The sequence below is a fragment of the Salarias fasciatus genome, chromosome 8 (genome assembly GCF_902148845.1).
Source record: "Salarias fasciatus chromosome 8, fSalaFa1.1, whole genome shotgun sequence".
In the NCBI taxonomy this organism is placed as follows: Eukaryota; Metazoa; Chordata; class Actinopteri; order Blenniiformes; family Blenniidae; genus Salarias; species Salarias fasciatus.
The window spans coordinates 4,110,899-4,131,160 of record NC_043752.1 but is presented as its reverse complement, the minus strand read 5'-3'; the positions used below and the strand labels follow the sequence as shown (position 1 = coordinate 4,131,160).

Sequence of the window (20,262 nt, the reverse complement as noted above, 5' to 3'; positions counted from 1 at the left end):
GATGTGGAGGAGGTGACAGAAAAATCGCAGCCGTCCCAAAATGGCACAATTACGCACGGGTCTGACGACCCATTCATGAAGTGGGAGACACGGCTGGAGCGCTGCAATAATGCGGATGGAGATTATTTTGAAGGCAACGGTAAGGTTTTATTTTGAAATGTCAGAAATAAAAATTTACAATCAAATTCCGGGAACTTTTGGGTCCCCCCTCGCATGCAAAATTGAATACAGCGAAACAACCTGAGAATTTATGGAGTCACCAAAGAGCGTGAGAAGGGAAGAGATGTCAAGCTCTTTGTACTGGAGTTGCTAAATCTGTTCTCCAGCCCCCCCCCCCCCCCCCCCCCCCCACTTACAGTCAGACCCCTATGGCCCACAGAGTGGGCATATTTTGATGTAGGAACACGAAACTCACACCAGTGACAGAGCATGAGGGGACAAACAGAAAACTCTCTTGGCTCAAATCTGTGGGACCAACAGGAAGGCGGCCAACTTGGATACAAAATTCGCCGCCATTTCGCTTTTCATTTTTCAAATGAACTGAACTCTTACTTCCTTTCTTCCAAATGGGCCCAAACTCAGCACACTGCATCTAGACACATTGACTTTCAATAATCAGCCAGCTTTTTTTTTTATACGTCGCTCGGTCTCCTCACAGCACGCCGTCAAAAAACGCCTTCATTTCCTGTTATTTCGACAGCCCCTCACGAGCTCAGGCATTGTCCTACAACACTCAGATTACAGTCAGTTATGTGCCATAATGGTCCTCATGTAATGCATTATAAAGTTTAATACAATTCAACTCTATAGCGCCCCCTACCATAGACCTAAAACATTAACATTCTTCCACAGTAACCAAACTGTACAGTAAAATTCTATGCCTGAAGACAAGCAAAAAATTATATTACCATTTTGATGCATGTTGGCCAGCAGGGGCGCAAAGACGCCCCCCCCCCCCCCCCCCGCCCCCCGAAAAAACATAAAAATTTCTTACAAGCACACACTTTGTCCGACTGTCTTGAAATTTTGATTAATTAAAGTCAACATGATGCTGATTATATTGACATATGAACGACTGTGATAGATGCTACAGCGCCACCTTTGGGAGTGTGCAAAAATTATAATGCAATTTAAAAAATTACTTTTACCAATCTTTTTCATATTTGTCAGAAAATTCCTTTGTGGCCTCCTGATCAGAAAAGTCCATCAGCTCTTTTCTGTAGCTTCCATGGTTTTGACTCTAGAGGCTCCTCTAAAACCCATTCATTGTCTATGTGGAAATGTCGTTTCGCTTCCAATTATTCAAATGAACCGAACTCCTAGGTGTTCGGACCAAATGAGCCCAAAGTCAGCATGCTGCATCTAGACACATTGACCTTCAATAATCAGCCAGCTTTTTTTGATACGTCGCTCGGTCTCCTCACAGCACGCCGTCGAAAAACGCCTTCTTTTCCTGCCGCACCAGTCCACTCTGGGCTGCCTGAAGTGCCCCCCCCCCCCCCCCCCCAGTCCTCAATCTCCTGACTTTGACATACACACTTCAAACTCTGTACAAAACTCTGGCAGAGGGCACTGATCAAAAATGTCTATAATATCGTTGACCAATTCCAATTCATTTCCATCAGGGGCGCAAAGACTGGAGGCCGCAGTGTGTGGCGTTAATGTCAGTTTAGCAAGCGTGAGACGTCGATGGCAATAGCAGGGAGTGAAGCACTAACCATTGCCGTGCGCGGCTTTAATTTTCTTTTTCTTATTTTAAATGTTATGTAAGTGTGTAACTGTAAGCATGCTTCTGTAATATGCAGTGCCCAGTCTCAGGACAATGCATATAATTGTCCTGTTCATATGACAATAAAGTTCGGGAAAAAAAAAACAAAGAGACCTTTGCAGAACCAGGCTCAGAAATGGCGGCTTTCTGCTATTCCAGTTGAGGTGAGGAGACAGAAAATGAGAGAGATAGGACAGACAGATAAGTATCTTCTACAAAGTCAGAAATGATCCACTCAAGCAGGTGGATAAAGATCAAGAGAGTTCATCGACTACAATAGAGACAATGGTGAATGACACTTAGTAATGAAGCACTGCCGGAAATCCATCAGAATTCTCTGTGTTGATGGGAGCTCCACCTTAAATCAGCTTATACTGCATACAAGCTATGTACACCCAGCCTGCAAACCACCGTCTGCCACTGGATCCTGGAATTCCTGACTGGCAGACCCCAGTCTGACGAGTCTGACCAGTCTGACGAGTCTCCTCTCCAACAACCCAAAATCCAGTGGTATGATGTCTACACTCTATATTTTAATCTCTGAGATAAATTGTGACTATAACCACCTGGGTGCAGGTTCTTAATTTCACAATGATAGGTCACACATGGGAATCATTCCCCAAACACATACACTCTTCTTCTAAATGTGCCAGACATGCTCTCCTACAATTCAGAGGAGTTCATCGAATTCATATCTCTAAAACCAAGCTAGCCCAAAACTGTCTAGATGTTGACGTCACTTGAGATAAATGTAAAATTACACCAGGTCCACTTTTGTGTATGTACTCATGCCGTCCAACTTGAACAAAATTTTGGACATGATGTTTTCAAACCACCTCACAGGTCCTCAACTGTCAATTTCAGCCTCATCCTCTCACTTCTGTCTTTGGCTCCACATGAAGATTTACCAAAAGTAAACCTTGAAGTTTGAAGTCTTTAAATCGTGAGAAAAACCCCGAGAATCAGAAAATTCATTTCAGCAAGTTTGGTGCACCTTCCTGAATTTCTTTGAGAAACCCACAAGTTTTCTCTTTCTCTTTGAATATTCTGTTGTTCAGCTAACCAAGAAAAATGAACTTTCAGAAAAAAAATTAATTAATTTAAAAAAAAAAGACAAGTGAACAAAGATTGCCATTAAGTAAGATTTATTTAAATATTCTGAAATTCCCACATGCAAACAACCAGAAAATACAAAGAGAAGCATCAAAGACAATAAAAAGAATCATTGGAGAAAAGCCCTCTAATATTTATCAGTTCCCATTTTAAAGTAAAACTTCACAACGGGATCTACTGTCCTACATAGTCATGGTTCATTTATCTTCCCTTGAACTTGTAACCCCGACTGGCGTAACTTCTCGATGTCATGTCAACAAGATTTCGATTCAGTTGGGACTTGACCTGACCAGTATTTTCTGCTCTATTCATGACAGTGTGTGGCCTTGCCACACTCTATGAACTGACATCAAAAAACCCTGGAAGTTTCCCACAGATTTCAGCAAGAATGTTTTTGACTGAATAGAAATTAAACTTCAGAGAGAAACTGGCATTTGACATTCTGCAGGCTTATGTTCTGCCCAGATGTTATTTCACTGAAAGAATTAAATACAACATACTTAAATTTATACATTTTTTTCCATAACTTAAAATATATGAATATGTTCCACTGATCTGGATACACTGATTATGTGAATATGCTGAAGTTTTTTTGCTCTCCAAAATTTTTTTAGAAAGATTTTTTATAAGTTTTGACTCAACGAAGCAATTAAAATGATACATTACAGTTTAATGGAATTGCAATTTAGCATTTTGAACTTAAATTTTTTTTTACTGTACTCGCAGTGCAAAGCAATTATAGATGACTTTAAGATCCATCAACTCGGGATGCAGTGCACTGAAATTAAAAAGCTAAGTTTAAACACTGTAAAAAATATTTGATGTCACAGATTATCTCAAGTTAAATAGACTTGGCATTCAGTGCCTTGAAATTCATAAACTGTTATCACATTGCAGATAATTTCAAGTTAAATAAACTTGACCTTCACTGTATTGAACCCATTGCAATTTTAAGTTAAATTTCCTAAATTTTTAAGTTTATTGTACTTTCTCCTTAAAGGCAAACAGTTTCCTCAAATTTTTTAAAGAGGGTCAGTTTAAACGAGTTCACTCTAAATGACGGAACATCATTTTGACACCCCTCACTGAGTATTCGAGACCCTTCCAATGTGACCAAATCATTCCATTAGAAAAGCGATCGATAACATGGCCCCATTGATAAATCCCAGTAGGATTGCTGTCATAGCACGCATTGTACCAGTATGCCCCAAGGAAACGCTTTGCACAGTTTGTTGTGCTGTTGTCTTGGTCGTTGTCAAAGGTGGAGAACATGTTCCCATTATGAACACTCAGAGAGTCTCCTGCAGGAACAAAAAGAGACGAGACAATGAAATCCAGACCGCGCTGCTGCTCACGGAGACTTTACAAAGCTTCTTTTTTTTATTAAAAAAAATAAAACTGAAACAACTGGACACAATTAAAATGATGTCTTACTCACCGGCGCCCCCATCGATGAATCCTGACACGTGCAGCTTGTAGCCGTCACACTCATCATCAATATAGAAGGAATCATACTGAGCGTACACACACTCTCCATCAAAGTCCTCCAGGACCACTCGCAGCTGATAGGGTCCATCCTTGGTGAGTTCGCGGAGGTACTCCAGACCTGCACATATCGATTCAAACATCACTGATCTGATAAGATTTGTTTTGTCTGATGGAGGATGAAATTGGATTACGTGGTTTCACCCTCCTTACGATCAGTCAATTTACTGACTGATAATTTAATCTGAGTCCTCACCGAGCCAGTGTTCTCCAGCAGGGTCCCCGAAGCCATGCAGGTAAGACGCCCAGGGCCTGTAGAAGTTCAATTCGCCATTTTGTCTATTCAGGAAAACCTGGAAATACGATGCAACCATTTACTTAGTCAGAGACTCACTTTATTCCCAGCAGTTGATGGATGATAATCATGATACTATACAAGCTTTGGAAATGAGTGAAGATCAAAATATATAGATGATTATTAATGTATGAAATTCCCTGGTTTAATACATTGAGCTAGTTATTACTATGCAATAATGAACTGTATTCTATTTGTCATTCTCTGTCATTTGCAGTCAATTGTATTTATCTGTGCAAATTTAGCAATATTCTTAAATATCCTTCATCACCACTTCAGGGATAAAATTTTTAAACTATTTTTTTTTTTATGAATACATTATTGAGAGCTGAAGGTACAACAGGAGACTCAACAACTCACCGTCCAGCGCCCCCTGTCTGTGTCAAAGTCACAGTACACCTGCACAAATCATAGGAAAGACAACATGAGGTGAGAGAAGATACCAGAGGATCCAGGATTCGAAATGAGGGAAGATATGATGAGATATGAAGGGATGAGAAGAGACGAATGTAGAAGACATGAGATGAGATTAGACAGTGTACCTTGACACCATCCAGATCAAACCGGGTTGGATAGACGGTGTAGACCCCGCTGGTCAGGCTGACGTCCCCCTCCACCTCGTCGCAGGATCGTGGCCGTTTGGTGGGAAGACATGTGGTCATGAGAGGGAGGAGGAGGAGGAGGAAGGACAGCAGCTGGAAAAGAGGAGAGCAGAAGTTGTTCTTGGCACTCAGTGAGAAAGTGCTTCATTCAGAGTTATTAAGAAAACATTGCAGCAGTTTCTAACAGCTCCCTGTGGAGTTTTGCTTGAGTTCAGCTGAACACAGTCACAGACTCACCTTCATGCTGACAGTTGTTCTGAAGCGATCTGATGCAAACCGATAGTGGGACGTCACTTTAGATCTGCAAGAATCAAACGAGAGTTCAAACCTCAGGGTTTTCCGGAGTGGATTCACACGGTGGCATCCTGCACCTTCAGCTCCGAGCGAGGCAGTTCTGTTGTAGTTGTGGACTCACCTGAAGCTTCACAGGTGTCTGCTCGTCTTCATCCTGTCACACTGTCGAACCTCATCGCTTATATCTGCATGGAGCTGAAAGCACCACTGTAGACTAACCAATCAGGGAGCAGAACCACCCTCGTCAGCATCCGTGTGACCTAAATGTGTCAATAAAGTGTCATAAATCAAAGTTGGCATCATTGACAAAATTCTTTGCTTGTGAAAGGACAATGAAGGTCATAAGAGACAAGGACAATAAAGTGTTTGAAGCTGGAACGAAATGAATTACATAATAACTCTTAATTGAAATCAGAGTGTACACACCATACTGCAGGGCAGGACTCGCCTCTGACACTGAGAGGGTGAGAGAGGGAGGAAAACATTCCAGTAGCTGGAAGGTCAGGTCAGTTTATTCAGTCAAACTTCAACCAAGTTAGAAATTCCTTTTTTGCAAGATTACAAAAAAGTTTCAATTCGTGAAAGAAAAATTCAATCCATCAAGGAACCGGCCGGGATGCCCCCTCTCTGTCCCACTCTCTCTCTCTTTGCATTGTTCATTGAACCCCAAGCAGCAGCCATCAGACAGACTGACAACATAACAAAAATTAGAAAGAATACAAACAGTACATGGAACTCAGAATATGCCTTATACGCATTGACTTCTCTTCCCCAGTTAAAAGGCTCATTCACTTTCATTTTTAACATTCAATTCATTGAAACAAATAATTTGTCTTCTTATTTCCTCTGTTCTTCAATGTCTGTCCATGGCTCTGTTCAAACCAGGGAATACTAAATATTTCAGCTTCGTATCGAATCCATAGTGAATCTCACTCATTGTTACAAAATCATTCATGGTCTTTAAAGGTCTAAACATTTTGTCACGTTGCAACTTTAAATATAAACACTTTTCCTGTGCACGTTTTGTGATACACCAATACAATGTGCTGCATAGTTATGCAGTTTCAGGAAAATAATACATAGCTAAATAATACATTGAAAAAAAAAGACTGCTGAGTTAAAGGATTCCTTTGTCTTTGTTATGAACTCTCATAAGAATCCAGTACTACCAAGACCCTTCAGAAGTCATCTAATTTGTCAATAGGTTCCATCGATGTGCAATCTAATATCAGTATGAATCCAGCTGAAGCACTCCAACATTCATGACAAAACATTTATAAACAAATGGCATGTTAACTACCAAGGCAAAGAACAGGTAAGGGATCAAGTTGTGGATAAGTTTAAGGCAGAGTGGAACTTGAAAAAATAAATCTCAAATTTTGAACATTCTATGGAGCACCTTGCAATCCATCAACCAAAAAGAAAGAGTCTTGCACAACTGTAAACCTGTCAAGACATGGTGGACATGGCCATCCACCTACACTGACAGGCTGGGGAAGGAGAGCATTGATCCGAGAATCGGAATTCTATCAGTCCAGAAAACCACGCCATCCTCCCAGGAGCCCAAAAGAGACCGATCTGAGATATGGGGCTGCAAACCCCCACAAAAGCCATCAAGCCAAGAGTCTTCAAAGCCCATGGCACCACAGGCCAGGTTCCAAGGGTATTTGATGTCCTCATTATTCTGAATTTGACTTACAGGCAGTTACATGGAGAAGTCACATAACCTGCTGAGCCTGCAACACACTGCAATCATGCTTGTTAATGGTTCACCACTGTGAGTCATGAAATACTGTTTCATGTTCTGGTTGAACTTGTACTTGTTTTATGTCAATTTGAATATTCATTCTTCAGTTACCAATCAAACAGTCATGATCATCATCTCCAAAATATGTCAAACCAACACGTCACATGCAAATTAAAATCCTGAAGACTGAAAGGAATTTTCATTGTTCAGCTGCCCCAGGTTGTGAGCTGCTGGACATTACAAAGAAAACTCTAAGAAAAACTTCAAAGTTGTCCAAATCAAATGAATCTTTATGCTTTGTTCTGCTAAACTCTTTTAAGTATCTTCATAATTTGGGTTGACATTTTATTTAAAACAGTTGGCTATTCACTTTTTAACTCATTACAGGAACACTTGTTTATACGCATTTATATTTTCATTGTTATTCCATCAGACGAACCAACCCAGTCAAAGGAACAGCATGTACTAATGAAGTTGCTTGGATACAGAGAGAAACATCTTTCAACACATAATTAAAACCAGCTGACTTGTTCAGCTGCCATGAGAAGTACAACATTTGCATACTTGAATCTGGGCTATCTGAAAGGTCTTCAGAGGTTGACTGAGCCAATGTCTCTTCATCCTGTCAAGATTTGAAATATATTTTGTCTCAGATTACAAACTTTTCCTGCTTCATACTCACAACCATCATCCATGTTGCCGAGAAGAGCCCACTCTCCTGCCTGAATGACTACAAGCTCGCACTCGTCGAAAATATTAGCACAACTCAAGAAACTGAGGAAAGATAATCAGGAGTGGCAAGCTCAAACTCCGTGTTCCTTGACGAGACAAGAGGTGTCTTTTTTTGAGCTGACAGAAGATTTGACTGAACTGCAGAACAGAACCAGCGAGGCAGAGGGCCGTATCAGTGCTAATGAAGCTACTGCTCAGTGCCACGAGCAGGCCCTTCGATACCTGCTGCACAGAGACATGGATCTGACCGCAAGATGTGAAGATATGTAAAACTGAAAACAGTGAAACAACATGAGAATTTATGGAGTCACCAAAGAGCGTGAGAAGGGAAGACATCTCAAGCTCTTTGTACTGGAGTTGGGGAAGGTTTTCGGGACGGACACGATGGAAGTGGATGGTATTTTTGCTTCCCCTCGTCAAACTCATCAAATACAAAATCCAACAACCCCAAAACACTTTGGTGGACACGTTATAATCCGCACATTCACTACGCTGTGGAACACCAACAAATAATATTGTAGCGTTACGACACTGAAGCAAATACTGGGAACTTCTTTTTCTTTTGAAATCACTACGCCCAGACGCCATGTTTAGTAAGTCGTTCCGTCTTAAGCCGGCCACACACTACAGGATTTTTTCAATCTTCCCCGATTCAGACACCACACACTACACGACAGCAGAGGACAGATCGTACCCGATCTTCCTCTCCTGATCGTCTAGTGTGCGGTGTCACTCCGGAGCAGAACAGACACTAGCAGATTCTTCAGCCGAGAATCGGCTCCTCACTCCTCCAAATCTCACGTCGTCCGACGTGACTTTGTGCTGCTTCCCTTCGTTGCAGTTTTTACATTCATCTCCACTTTCAATAATAAGTGGAGAACTCATTCGTTCCCTCAGTTCATTCATTCACATCGGTATCGCTCCTTCAGTGCAGACCCCCCCCCCCCCGCCGTGCGCACGGAGCACGGACTGTCAGCACCTTGTTAGAAAATTTAAATGTTCCAGTACAGAAGAGGGAAACATAGTTTCAGATCATTTTATTATAATAAACATTTAATAATAATTCAGCTTATTAGCTAATCTGTTTGTGTGTTTTTTTTTGGGGTTTTTTTTACTTTTGAGTCCCGAGTGCAGCAGTAGAATAAAGTTATTAGCAGACCGTGTCAAATAAAAGCTACTTTTTTAAATCATCAAATATCTTAAATCATTCTTTATGTCCACAGATTTGATAGTTTAAATCAGAGTAAAAATACGTTGAGCTTTGATTAGGAAAGTTTCATTACAGTCCGCTCTGTCTCTGAGGGCACGGAATCAGTGGAAAGTTTTTTTTTTCTTTTATTATTATTTTTTTCTTCCCCATTCTTCCGTGATGGTTAATAACGGAGATTAATTAAAACATTGGGATTATTGCAGGACTGGCGGAGATGCAGATATTAGATCGGAGTTTGGGTCTGAATGGAGGATCCAGTTCATCCAGGAGCGACAGGATTAACCATCACTTTCTGCACGGCTGAGTTTAGGAGCTCTGGCTTTTCTGTTTCACTGTCATATATAGTGAATATATTTCACAGACATATATTCATCATCCAGCTCTGACAGCTGTGAGTGGATGTTTTTAATCAGCGGCACCTTGGTGAGACGGAGCTGTTCATCCAATCAGAGAGCTTTATTTCGAGGGTGTGGACAGCTCTACTCAGAGCTGATCGGCGCCTCTCGGAGCACCACACACTACAGGATTTGCGATCGGAAATATTGAACATGTTCATTATCTACAATCTCCCCTTCCGACGCCTCCCGAGAGGCTCCGACCGGAAAAAATCTCTTGGAACACACCGCACACTACACGAAGATCGGACCCGAACTCATTTGCATACTCCCGACAATCGGACCCTGTCGGCCTCGATCGGGAGGAGAGGATCGGGGCAAAATTCGGCCCGATTATCCTGTAGTGTGTGGAGGCCTTTAGCAATCTTCGCATAAACAACTCAATCTGGTAATTTTGCATTAATATTTCAGAGCATAGTGAATGAGCTCGCTCTCACAAAAAAGTAAGTATGCTGTTTGAAATGATTAAGGAATTGCGGTAAATGGGCCAGTTTGTCAAAATGTTGAAGTATCCCTTTAAATCTGTTCTCCAGCTACCCCCCCCCCCCCCCCCCACCCCCCGATCTCAGTAGTGTCAATAAATGCGCACACGAGGGCTGAAAAGATTCATTGATTAAATCGAATAATTCAATTATAAAAACGCTTCGAATTCAATTCAGTTGCTTCGAGGATTAGTTAGCGCAGCATGTTTGCGCACAAGTACAGCACGGTGAAATGCAGGCGAAAAGGAGGAAGGCCAACAAAGAAAATGCCAGAAAATGTCATAAGTTCGGTACCACTTGAAACGAAAAAAAGGGGGGAGCCTCGGTGCAATGTTTGCACTGCCAAGCGGAGCTGGCGTATTATAACAGCAACATGTCGATGCTACATGCTAAACATAGAAAAAAATGTAGCTGTATTCTGAAATTGTTCTTATGCACTCCTTTAAATGCACTTTAAAATTTTAGGGCAGCTGTAAGTTTAAAAAAGTGAATGTCCTGTTTTGGACTCAGCCTGAGTATTCTTATTTTTGTTTGTTTTTTGCACAAGACAGATGGCAAATCAATATCAATGGGAATCGTTTGATAATACTGAATATTGCCTGCCGTATTTGAAGTGTGCATTTTTTTATACTGAAAGTAAGCCTTAGCCCTCTCTCAGGTATTTTATTTATTTTTTATTTAAATAATTTGTCAATTTATAATGCAGTGTTCATCCTAGTAATGAGTGTTACTGTGCAGTTTAATAAATGTTACTGCAAGCATTAGTCGTTGTTCATTTTTTGTCTGTGGTAAGTTTAATACTTCTCAAAATAAAAATAAAAAAAATGTAAACAGAAAAAAAATTATATGTGATTCTCTAATTAGGGGTACATTTCACATCACACATAAGGTGAAAAATTGAATACACCTTTTTGATTAGAAAATGACTTGTATCTATGGTATACCCCCCAAGTGTGCTAAATTCAGTATTTGCCATAATTCAGATCATTTTGATTGTATTATGTTTGAATTATAATACACAATTTATTTGCTAGCTTGTCAACTGTGTTATGGACAAATGCAATCTCACACAAAACATGAATGAAGTAGTACACATTTAATAAAACCGTGTTTTAACTTATTTTGAGTACAATTACCAGAGTTTATGATATTGGCTGTCTAATCAAATTCAAAATATGAAATTTTAGCTGTTTTAATGTAATTCGATTGATATCTATCATAACGGTTGAACATTATTCTTCATAAATGCTCATAACACTGATATTTCCAGTATGTCCATTATCCTAATACATGAGTTCTATCAATGGTGATGCCCTTCATAAATTTTTCATGGTTTCGTCAACATCTTATTGATTTACAACATAAAAAGTAGTAAGTAACACAGTTGACATTAAAGGTGCATTAATGAGTTTGCATGTTTTATGCGAAACAGCGCCCCCTGCAGGCCTTGGGCGTAATGCAGCTTAGCGAAACACTCGTGCCTGTGGCTTGTGTGCACGGAAGAGGGGAACTCCTTCCTCGCTCTTTTAGTAGTGCTCGAGTAAAATGTCAGTTTCTTTTACCTGGTGGAGTCTGTGTGGAGCTGTGGCAGTGCTAGAAGCCAGTCTTTTCTTACTTTCTGGAAGATCCTGCTCAGTTGTTGCTCACTGAGCATCTGGCGGAGTAATGGCGGACAAAATGAAACTTAACTAAATCAGGTCAGCCGGAGCGCGCATTACATCATTCCTTTCAAATTCTCCCCAGAAAAACTCTGGAGCCGGACCGGCACTGCAACTTTCAAGTGACAATTTAGCGCTGTTAGAGGTACTTGTAATGAATATGTCAGGGCACATTGTACACATCATTAAAAATGTGTAGCATATTTATGGTGGAAAATAAGTACTTTTAAAGTTGAAAAACTCCTTAAAGCTATAGTGCGTAACTTCGGGCGCCCTCTAGCGGAATTTTGCGTTCTTACAACAATAAAGCCGGCGCTTCCACATGATGTACAATGTGGTATAAGTTTCAAGACATTCTCGTGCAGGTACCATAGAACATCATCCTTAGATGGCCAAAAGAGACGGTTGAAGCCAACTCTGTGCATACATTTAACTGAGCATGCATTTCGTTGACATCTTGGATGATTCCTGGATAAATGTTGTCTTGGTATCTAAGACAACACCACTGGCCGATGATGTCCTTACTTTGCCATTCGATTTCAGAGTCGGTTGTCTGTTGAATGCTTGTTTTGGTCAGAGGCATCTTGGTTTTTTCTTAAGAAGGTGAACGTTGTGCTTTCACATTGACACACTGTCCTGGTGGAGCAGCGGCAGCTCACATCTCGGTATACAATTTCACCTGGGGTGACCATTTCAATCTGGTTAATTCGCATCGTTGAAGGCACCACAGGGATATTGTTTGGCAAGGTACTCATGGCTTCCTGCACACACTCTTCTGTCACATAGAAGAGCTTCACCGCAATCTGGGCATCTACCAGTGTCTGGTAAAGTTGCTTGGCATTCGGGATGTCGGTTCCGTGCAAGACCATGCGGTCGGCTGTTCTTTTAAGAAGGCCCCCTACTCCATCTGGAGCCCCCTTCCCATGGCTAGCCTCGTGGAAGTTCCAGGTGCCTGACTGGAAGCCCCATTGCTGGAGCTTGGTGGCAAAGAGAAAGAAGTTTCCCTTCTGGCGGTATTGCGGTCCATCACTGAAGATGTGTGCTTTGTTGAAATTTGGATATTCTGCCTTGACCATATCAAAAATAGGGGAGAGGTGAGTCCATATAGCAGCAGGTCCCTTCTCTTTGCTTGGACTTACTGTGCCAAAGCGCAGGTTCCTCCTCTCCACTTTCATAGAGCACTCCTGTGTGGAGAGTTGCTTGGGTCTGGTTTGTGGCAAAGTGCATGGTTTGGATCTCTGAACTGTACTTGCAAAGATAATTCTCTGAAAAGTCAATGTGGATGAGGCACTCCTGGTCCGACATGCTCCTTTTCAGTTCCCGGTAAAAGTTGAATTGTTGTTTGATGTTGAAGAGGTGCCATTTGAAGTTGGTTAGTTGGCGTTGAAAAAGCTCAAGCAGGTCCTGCACAGTCGTCTCTGCCTTCTTCTTTACAGTCATTTTGACTGGGACTTTTTCTTTCTCCCCTTCCTTGTTCTTCTTCTCTAACTGTTCACATTGTCTGTAGTTTCCTCGACAATTGTAAATCCTTCTGCACTCTTTTCTTAAAGCCATATTTCTTGAGGATTCGTGCGGACACCAGAGTTGCTATAGCATGTCTAGTTTTCTTGTTCTTGCTAGAGTGAAGCCTTTCATTGTTCACCATATTGTTCAGTAGAGCATGGTGAAAAACTAATGTTTTGCAGACCTGTCTTGGAACAGCACCTCTCCCTATCAGGTGCTGTGTTTTTGATCTTGGTGACTCTGATGTCTTTTGAAGCCTCTCCAATCGTTTTGTATACTTGTCAGTTTTTTTCTGTTGTTCTTTTAAGAATTCCTGTAGAGACTCAATCTGCCTGTTATAACAGAATATATCTATATTTTATATATATATATATATATATATATATATATATATATATATATATATATATATATATATATATATATATTATATCATTTATGCAGTTTTGACTCCTTGAGGCTTCTTATTTGTTGCTTATTGTTTCTTATTTTGAGAAAGAGAATATATTTTTTTATTCAATACTGCAGTAATAGTTTTTTCATTTTATATCTAGTGAAATGTTATCTCAGTTGTGAGTTTTTGAGTTTATAATAATTATATAATAAAAAGTTGTTTTATGAGTGACCTTATTATCTTCAGCATTTTTTTTTTCACAAAATGATCTTTGAAAAATAGGGGTCGTGTTATAATCGGAGTTGTCTTATATTCGGGCCAATACGGTACTTCAACCAATCAGCGCTTCAAAACAAATACGCTAGCTAGCTTTAGCCTTTAGCTTTAGCTTCTCTGCACGCAAAGACACGCGAAAACGTCTTTTCCTGTGAGAAACTCACCAAGCGCAGACCCTTCAGACCCTTCACACTCTTCGGACTCTTGCTCTTGCTTGACTGTTGCTTTCAGACGATGGTTAAAGTGTATCTCCGTAATCAGAGTTAAAAAAAAAGCGGCGACGCTGATTGCCGAGGGCCTGCGGGAAGGGGGCTCAGGGGAGCCATCTTCTCCGTGTGACGTCAACGTGGGAAACAGAGCGTTTTCACGGGTAGGGGAGGGGCTGCCTCTCTGAACAGCACAACGAGGAAAGCTCAAACGCACAGGCACGAAGGAAAAAAACACTTTGGGGGTGTTTTTGGTGAGTACATAACTATAGAACAAGGTTAAAACATACAAAAAGTGAATTTTGCATGATACAGCCCCTTTAAATCTTGAGAAAAACCACAAGAATCAGAAAATTCATTTCAGCATGTTTGGTGAACCTTCCTGAATTTCTTTGAGAAACCCACAAGTTCTCTCTGAGCAGGCTCCACTTTTGTTTCACTGTTTCACTGTTCTATTCTGCCCCCCCCCCCCTCCCCCCCCCATTATTCTTATTTATTTATTTTCTATGTCAGTGCATTTAATATACCCCATGCAATTCCTCTGCTAATCCTGACACTCAGATTATCTGTTTTGTTTACTGGACTATCTAACAGTTTTCTATGAGAATGATCAAATTCTTGTTTGTTTTTGTGATGCATTATGTTTGTTCTTCTTATTGTTCACAGTTATGTTTGTCGTCTGGTCTGTGTGTGTGTGTGTGTGTGTGTGTGTGTGTGTGTGTTGGGGGGGGGGGGGGGGGTGATTTGAATATTCTGTTGTTCAACTGATCTTCTTTTGTTCCAATGCTGTTCATTTACAAGAAAAATGAACTTTCAGAAAAAAAATTAATTTATTTAAAAAAAAAAAGACAAGTGAAGAAAGATTGCCATTAAGTAAGATTTATTTAAATATTTTGAAATTCCCACATGCAAACAACCAGAAAATACAAAGAGAAGCATCAAAGAAAATAAAAAGAATCATTGGAGAAAAGCCCTCTAATATTTATCAGTTCCCATTTTAAAGTAAAACTTCACAACGGGATCTACTGTCCTACATAGTCATGGTTCATTTGTCTTCTCTTGATCTTGTAAACCCGACTGGCGTAACTTCTCGATGTCATGTAAACAAGATTTCCATTCAGCTGGGACTTGACCTGACCAGTGTTTTCGGCTCTATTCCTGACAGCGTTGTTGACTTTAGCTCGTTGAATAATGTTTGTCTCATTCTGTCCTCGTCCACTCGGTGGAGATTCTGATTTTCGGTCTTGAGGAGTTTTTTGTATGGTTTTTTTTTTCATGGTGTCTGTTGCTCCTCATGTAACATCATTGGGAGTTCTTTTTTTCTTTTTTCTTTTTTTTTTTTTTTTTTTTTTATTAAACTGCCTTGCCACACTCTATGAACTGACATCAAAAAACCCTGGAAGTTTCCCACAGATTTCAGCAAGAATGTTTTTGATTGAAAAGAAATTAAACTTCAGAGAGAAACTGGCATTTGACATTCTGCAGGCTTATGTTCTGTCAGCCCAGATGTTATTTCACTGAAAGAATTAAATACAACATACTTAAATTTATACATTTTTTCCATAACTTAAAATATATGAATGTGTTCTACTGATCTGGATACACTGATTATGTGAATATGCTGAAGTTTTTTTGCTCTCCAAAATTTCTTTAGAAAGATTTTTGACAAGTTTTGACTCAACAAAGCAATTAAAATGATACATTAAAGTTTAATGGAATTGCAATTTAGCATTTTGAATTTGAAAAAAATTAACTGTACTCGCAGTGCAAAGCAATTATAGATGACTTTAAGATGCATCAACTCGCCACTGAAATTAAAAAGTGAAATTTAAACACTGCCAAAAACAATTGATATTACAGATTATCTCAAGTTAACTAGACTTGGCATTCAGTGCCTTGAAATTCATAAACTGTTATCACATTGCAGATAATTTCAAGTTAAATAAACTTGACCTTCACTGTATTGAACCCATTGCAATTTAAGTTAAATTTCCTAAATTTTTAAGTTTATTGTACTTTCTCCTTAAAGGCAAACAGTTTCCTTCCATTTTTTAAAGAGGGTCAGTTTAAACGGGTTCACTCTAAAGGACGGAACATCATTTTGACACCCCTCACTGAGTACTCGAGACCCCTCCAATGTGACCAAATCATTCCATTAGAAAAGCGATCGATAACATGGCCCCATTGATAAATCCCAGTAGGATTGCTGTCGTAACACGCATTGTACCAGTGTGCTCCAAGGAAACGCTTTGCACAGTTTGTTGTGCTGTTGTCTTGGTCGTTGTCAAAGGTGGAGAACTTGTTCCCATTATGAACACTCAGAGAGTCTCCTGCAGGAACAAAAAGAGACGAGACAATGAAATCCAGACCATGCTGCTGCTCATGGAGACTTTACAAAGCTTCTTTTTTTTATTCTAAGAAAACTGGAACAAGCAGCCAATGATTGACACCATTAAAATTATGTTTTACTCACCGGCGCCCCCATCGGTGAATCCTGACACGTGCAGCTTGTAGCCGTCACACTCATCATCAATATAGAAGGAATCATACTGAGCGTACACACACTCTCCATCAAAGTCCTCCAGGACCACTCGCAGCTGATAGGGTCCATCCTTGGTGAGTTCGCGGAGGTACTCCAGACCTGCACATATCGATTCAAACATCACTGATCTGATAAGATGCGTTGTGTCTGATGGAGGATGAAATCGGAGGTTGTGGTTTCACCCTCCTTATGATCAGTCCATTTACTGACTGATAGTTTAATCTGAGTCCTCACCAAGCCAGTGTTCTCCAGCAGGGTCCCCGAAGCCATGCAGGTAAGCTTCCCAGGGCCTGTAGAAGTTCAATTCGCCATTTTCCCTATTCAGGAAGACCTGCAAATACAAATTATCCAAGCAGTCATTTACTTGGTCAGAGACTGACTTTATTCCCAGCAGTTGATGGATGATAATCATGATACTATACAAGCTTTGGAAATGAGTGAAGATCAAAATATAGAGATGATTATTAATGTATGAAGTTCCCTGGTTTAATACATCCAGCTAGTTATTATTATGTAATAATGAACTGTATTCTATTTGTCATTCTCTGTCATTTGCAGTCAGTTGTATTTATTCATGCAAATTTAGTAGTATTCTTAAATATCCTTCATCACCACTTCAGGGATAAATTGAAGTTAAATTTGAATACATTTTAAACTTAATTTTTTTTTTTTGATAAATACATTCTAAAGAGCTTATGGTAAAACATGAGACTCAACAACTCACCGTCCAGCGCCCCCTGTCTGTGTCAAAGTCACAGTACACCTGCACACATCACAGGAGAGACAACACCAGGTGAGGAGATACCAGAGGATCCAGGATTCGAAATGAGGGAAGACATGATGAGATATGAAGGGATGAGATGAGATGAGTGTAGAAGACATGAGATGAGATTTGACAGTGTACCTTGACACCATCCAGATCAAACCGGGTTGGATAGACGGTGTAGACTCCGCTGGTCAGGCCGACGTCCCCCTCCACCTCGTTGCAGGACTGTGGCCGTTTGGTGGGAAGACATGTGGTCATGAGAGGGAGGAGGAGGAGGAGGAAGGACAGCAGCTGGAACAGAGGAGAGCAGAAGTTGTTCTTGGCACTCAGTGAGAAAGTGCTTCATTCAGAGTTATTAAGAAAACATTGCAGCAGTTTCTAGCGGCTCCCTGTGAAGTTTTGCTTGAGTTCAGCTGAACACAGTCACAGACTCACCTTCATGCTGACAGTTGTTCTGAAACGATCTGATGCAAACTGATAGTGGGACGTCACTTTAAATCTGCAAGAATCAAACGAGAGTTCAAACCTCAGGGTTTTCCGGAGTGGATTCACACTGTGGCATCCTGCAGCTTCAGCTCCAAGCGAAGCAGTTCTGTTGTAGTTGTGGACTCACCTGAAGCTTCACAGGTGTCTGCTCGTCTTCATCCTGTCACACTGTCGAACCTCATCGCTTATATCTGCATGGAGTTCAGAGCACCACTGCAGACTAACCAATCGCGGAGCAGAACCACCCTCATCAGCATCTATGTGACCTAAATATGTCAATAAACTTCATCATAAATTAAAGTTGGCATCATTGAGAAAATTCTTTGCTCGTGAAAGGACAATGAAGGTCATAAGAGACAAGGACAATAAAGTGTTTGAAGCTGAAATGAAATGAAATCAGAGTGTACATACCAGAGAGCAGGGCCGGACACACCTCTGACACTGCTTTAGAGACGGAGCAAAACATCTCAGTGGTTTTTAGGTCAGGTCAGTTTTATTGAGTCAAACTTCAACGAAGTAAGAATTTCTTATTTGCAAGATTACAAAAATTTTGATTCATTTGAAAAAAAAATGCAATCCATTGAGGCACCGCCTTGAAGTGCCACCTCTCTCTCTCTCTCTTTCTCTCTCTCTCTCTCTCTCTCTCTCTCTCTCTCTGCATTATTAATTGAACCACAAGCAGCAGCCGTCGGACACCAAATTCATGAGAATATAAAAGGAATACAAACATTACATGGAACCCAGAATATACTTATATGCAGATGATATGTTACTCTTCTGATAAGATGCACTGGTTTGTCTGCCTAATTGTATCAAATTTTTCAATAGTCAATTCATCAGAACAAATCATTTTTCTTACCTATTATTTCTGTTCTTCAATATATAACCAAGGCTCTATTAAAACCAAGGAATACTCAGTACTTTACCTTCAATATCTCTGCCAAACATTTTAGTCACAAATCATTACAAATGTTGACAAACAACGCCGATATACAGGTTCAACACAGTTTTTCTAATACTTCATTATCCAAAAAAATGATTTTCATGGTGAACCTCATTCTTCCTTAGAAAAATAAACTCTTACATTTTGATGTTTTCTACACTTTGTCACATTACAGACTCAAATGTACATGTTTTCTGGGAACTTTATGTGGTAGTCCAACACAACCTGCTGCACGATTGTGCAGGAAGTAAAATGACACATGGTGTCAGTTGTGTGTTTTTTAAATGAAATACTGAAATAACTGGTGAAAAGATTCATACCACTTACTGAACATTTAAGAAATCACTTAATTTGTAAAAAGTGCCCACATTTGTGCAATCTGAAGTCACTCTGGATCCCATTGTTGTGTAAGCTGCGAAAGTCTCTGACATTCATAAGAGAACATTTGTGAACAAACGGCATTTTGCTTATCAAATAAAAAACCAGACAGGGAGAGAATAAAGCTCTGGAGAAGCTTAAAGCTAAGTTACATTAAAAAAAAAATAAGCATTTTAAATTTGGTACTCCAGCATGCAAAACGTCCCAACTATTCTGAATTTGACCTACAGACAATTAATTGGACATGTCACATAACCCACTGAGCTGGCAACACACTTCAATCATGCTTGTTGATTGTTCATCACTGCCAGTCATAAAATGCTATTTCAAGTACTGGTTAAACCTGTTCTTTGTGCGGGCAGTTTTCTTGATAATTTTTCAGTTCTCAATGAAACATTCATAATCAGGCTCTCCAAAATATAGCAGAGCAACATGTCCAGTGCAAATTGAAATATTGAAGACTGAGAAGAACTTTCCTTATCATGGGAGCGATAGCTGCAGGATGTGAGCTGCTGAACATTGCAAAGAAATCTCCTAGATGAACTTCAAAGTTGCCCAAATAACAAATAGAGGGACCTGGCATGGTGGCAGAAGACAGTTTAAGATTTTTAGAATCTATGTCACTTGGGATCCATCCATCCATTTTCTAAAGTGTTTGTCCTGTTAAGGGGCGCCGGAGGCTATCGCCAATCCCATCATTTGGGATGAAAGTAAAAACATGTTGGACATTCACTTTTTAACTTGTCGGTGGAACACTTGTTTATACACATTCATATTTTCATTCTCATTCCATCAGACGAACCGAAGGAACAGCATGAACTAATGAAGTCGCTTGGGTTTGGAGGGAAACATCTTCTAGCGCATATAAATGAAAGCAGCTCACTTGTTCAGCTGGCTTGACAAGCACTAAATTTGCATACTTCATCA

General features: G+C 40.2%; 2 protein-coding genes across 2 annotated transcripts; both read right to left on the bottom strand.

Annotated features, from left to right (window-relative positions):
* Window positions 1-3,928: 3,928 nt before the first annotated feature.
* LOC115393717 (ficolin-1-like) lies at window positions 3,929-5,383 on the bottom strand. Its single transcript, XM_030098827.1, has 6 exons — window positions 5,264-5,383; window positions 5,082-5,120; window positions 4,623-4,719; window positions 4,320-4,487; window positions 4,033-4,182; window positions 3,929-3,933 (listed from the first exon to the last, which is right to left on the bottom strand). Exons 1-6 carry the CDS (start codon window positions 5,381-5,383, stop codon window positions 3,929-3,931), a joined length of 579 nt encoding a protein of 192 aa, XP_029954687.1.
* Window positions 5,384-16,296: 10,913 nt separating this feature from the next.
* LOC115393715 (microfibril-associated glycoprotein 4-like) lies at window positions 16,297-17,969 on the bottom strand. The gene is made up of 6 exons (XM_030098824.1): window positions 17,964-17,969; window positions 17,667-17,753; window positions 17,487-17,525; window positions 16,997-17,093; window positions 16,694-16,861; window positions 16,297-16,550 (listed from the first exon to the last, which is right to left on the bottom strand). Exons 1-6 carry the CDS (start codon window positions 17,967-17,969, stop codon window positions 16,297-16,299), a joined length of 651 nt encoding a protein of 216 aa, XP_029954684.1.
* Between the last annotated feature and the right edge of the window lie 2,293 nt (window positions 17,970-20,262).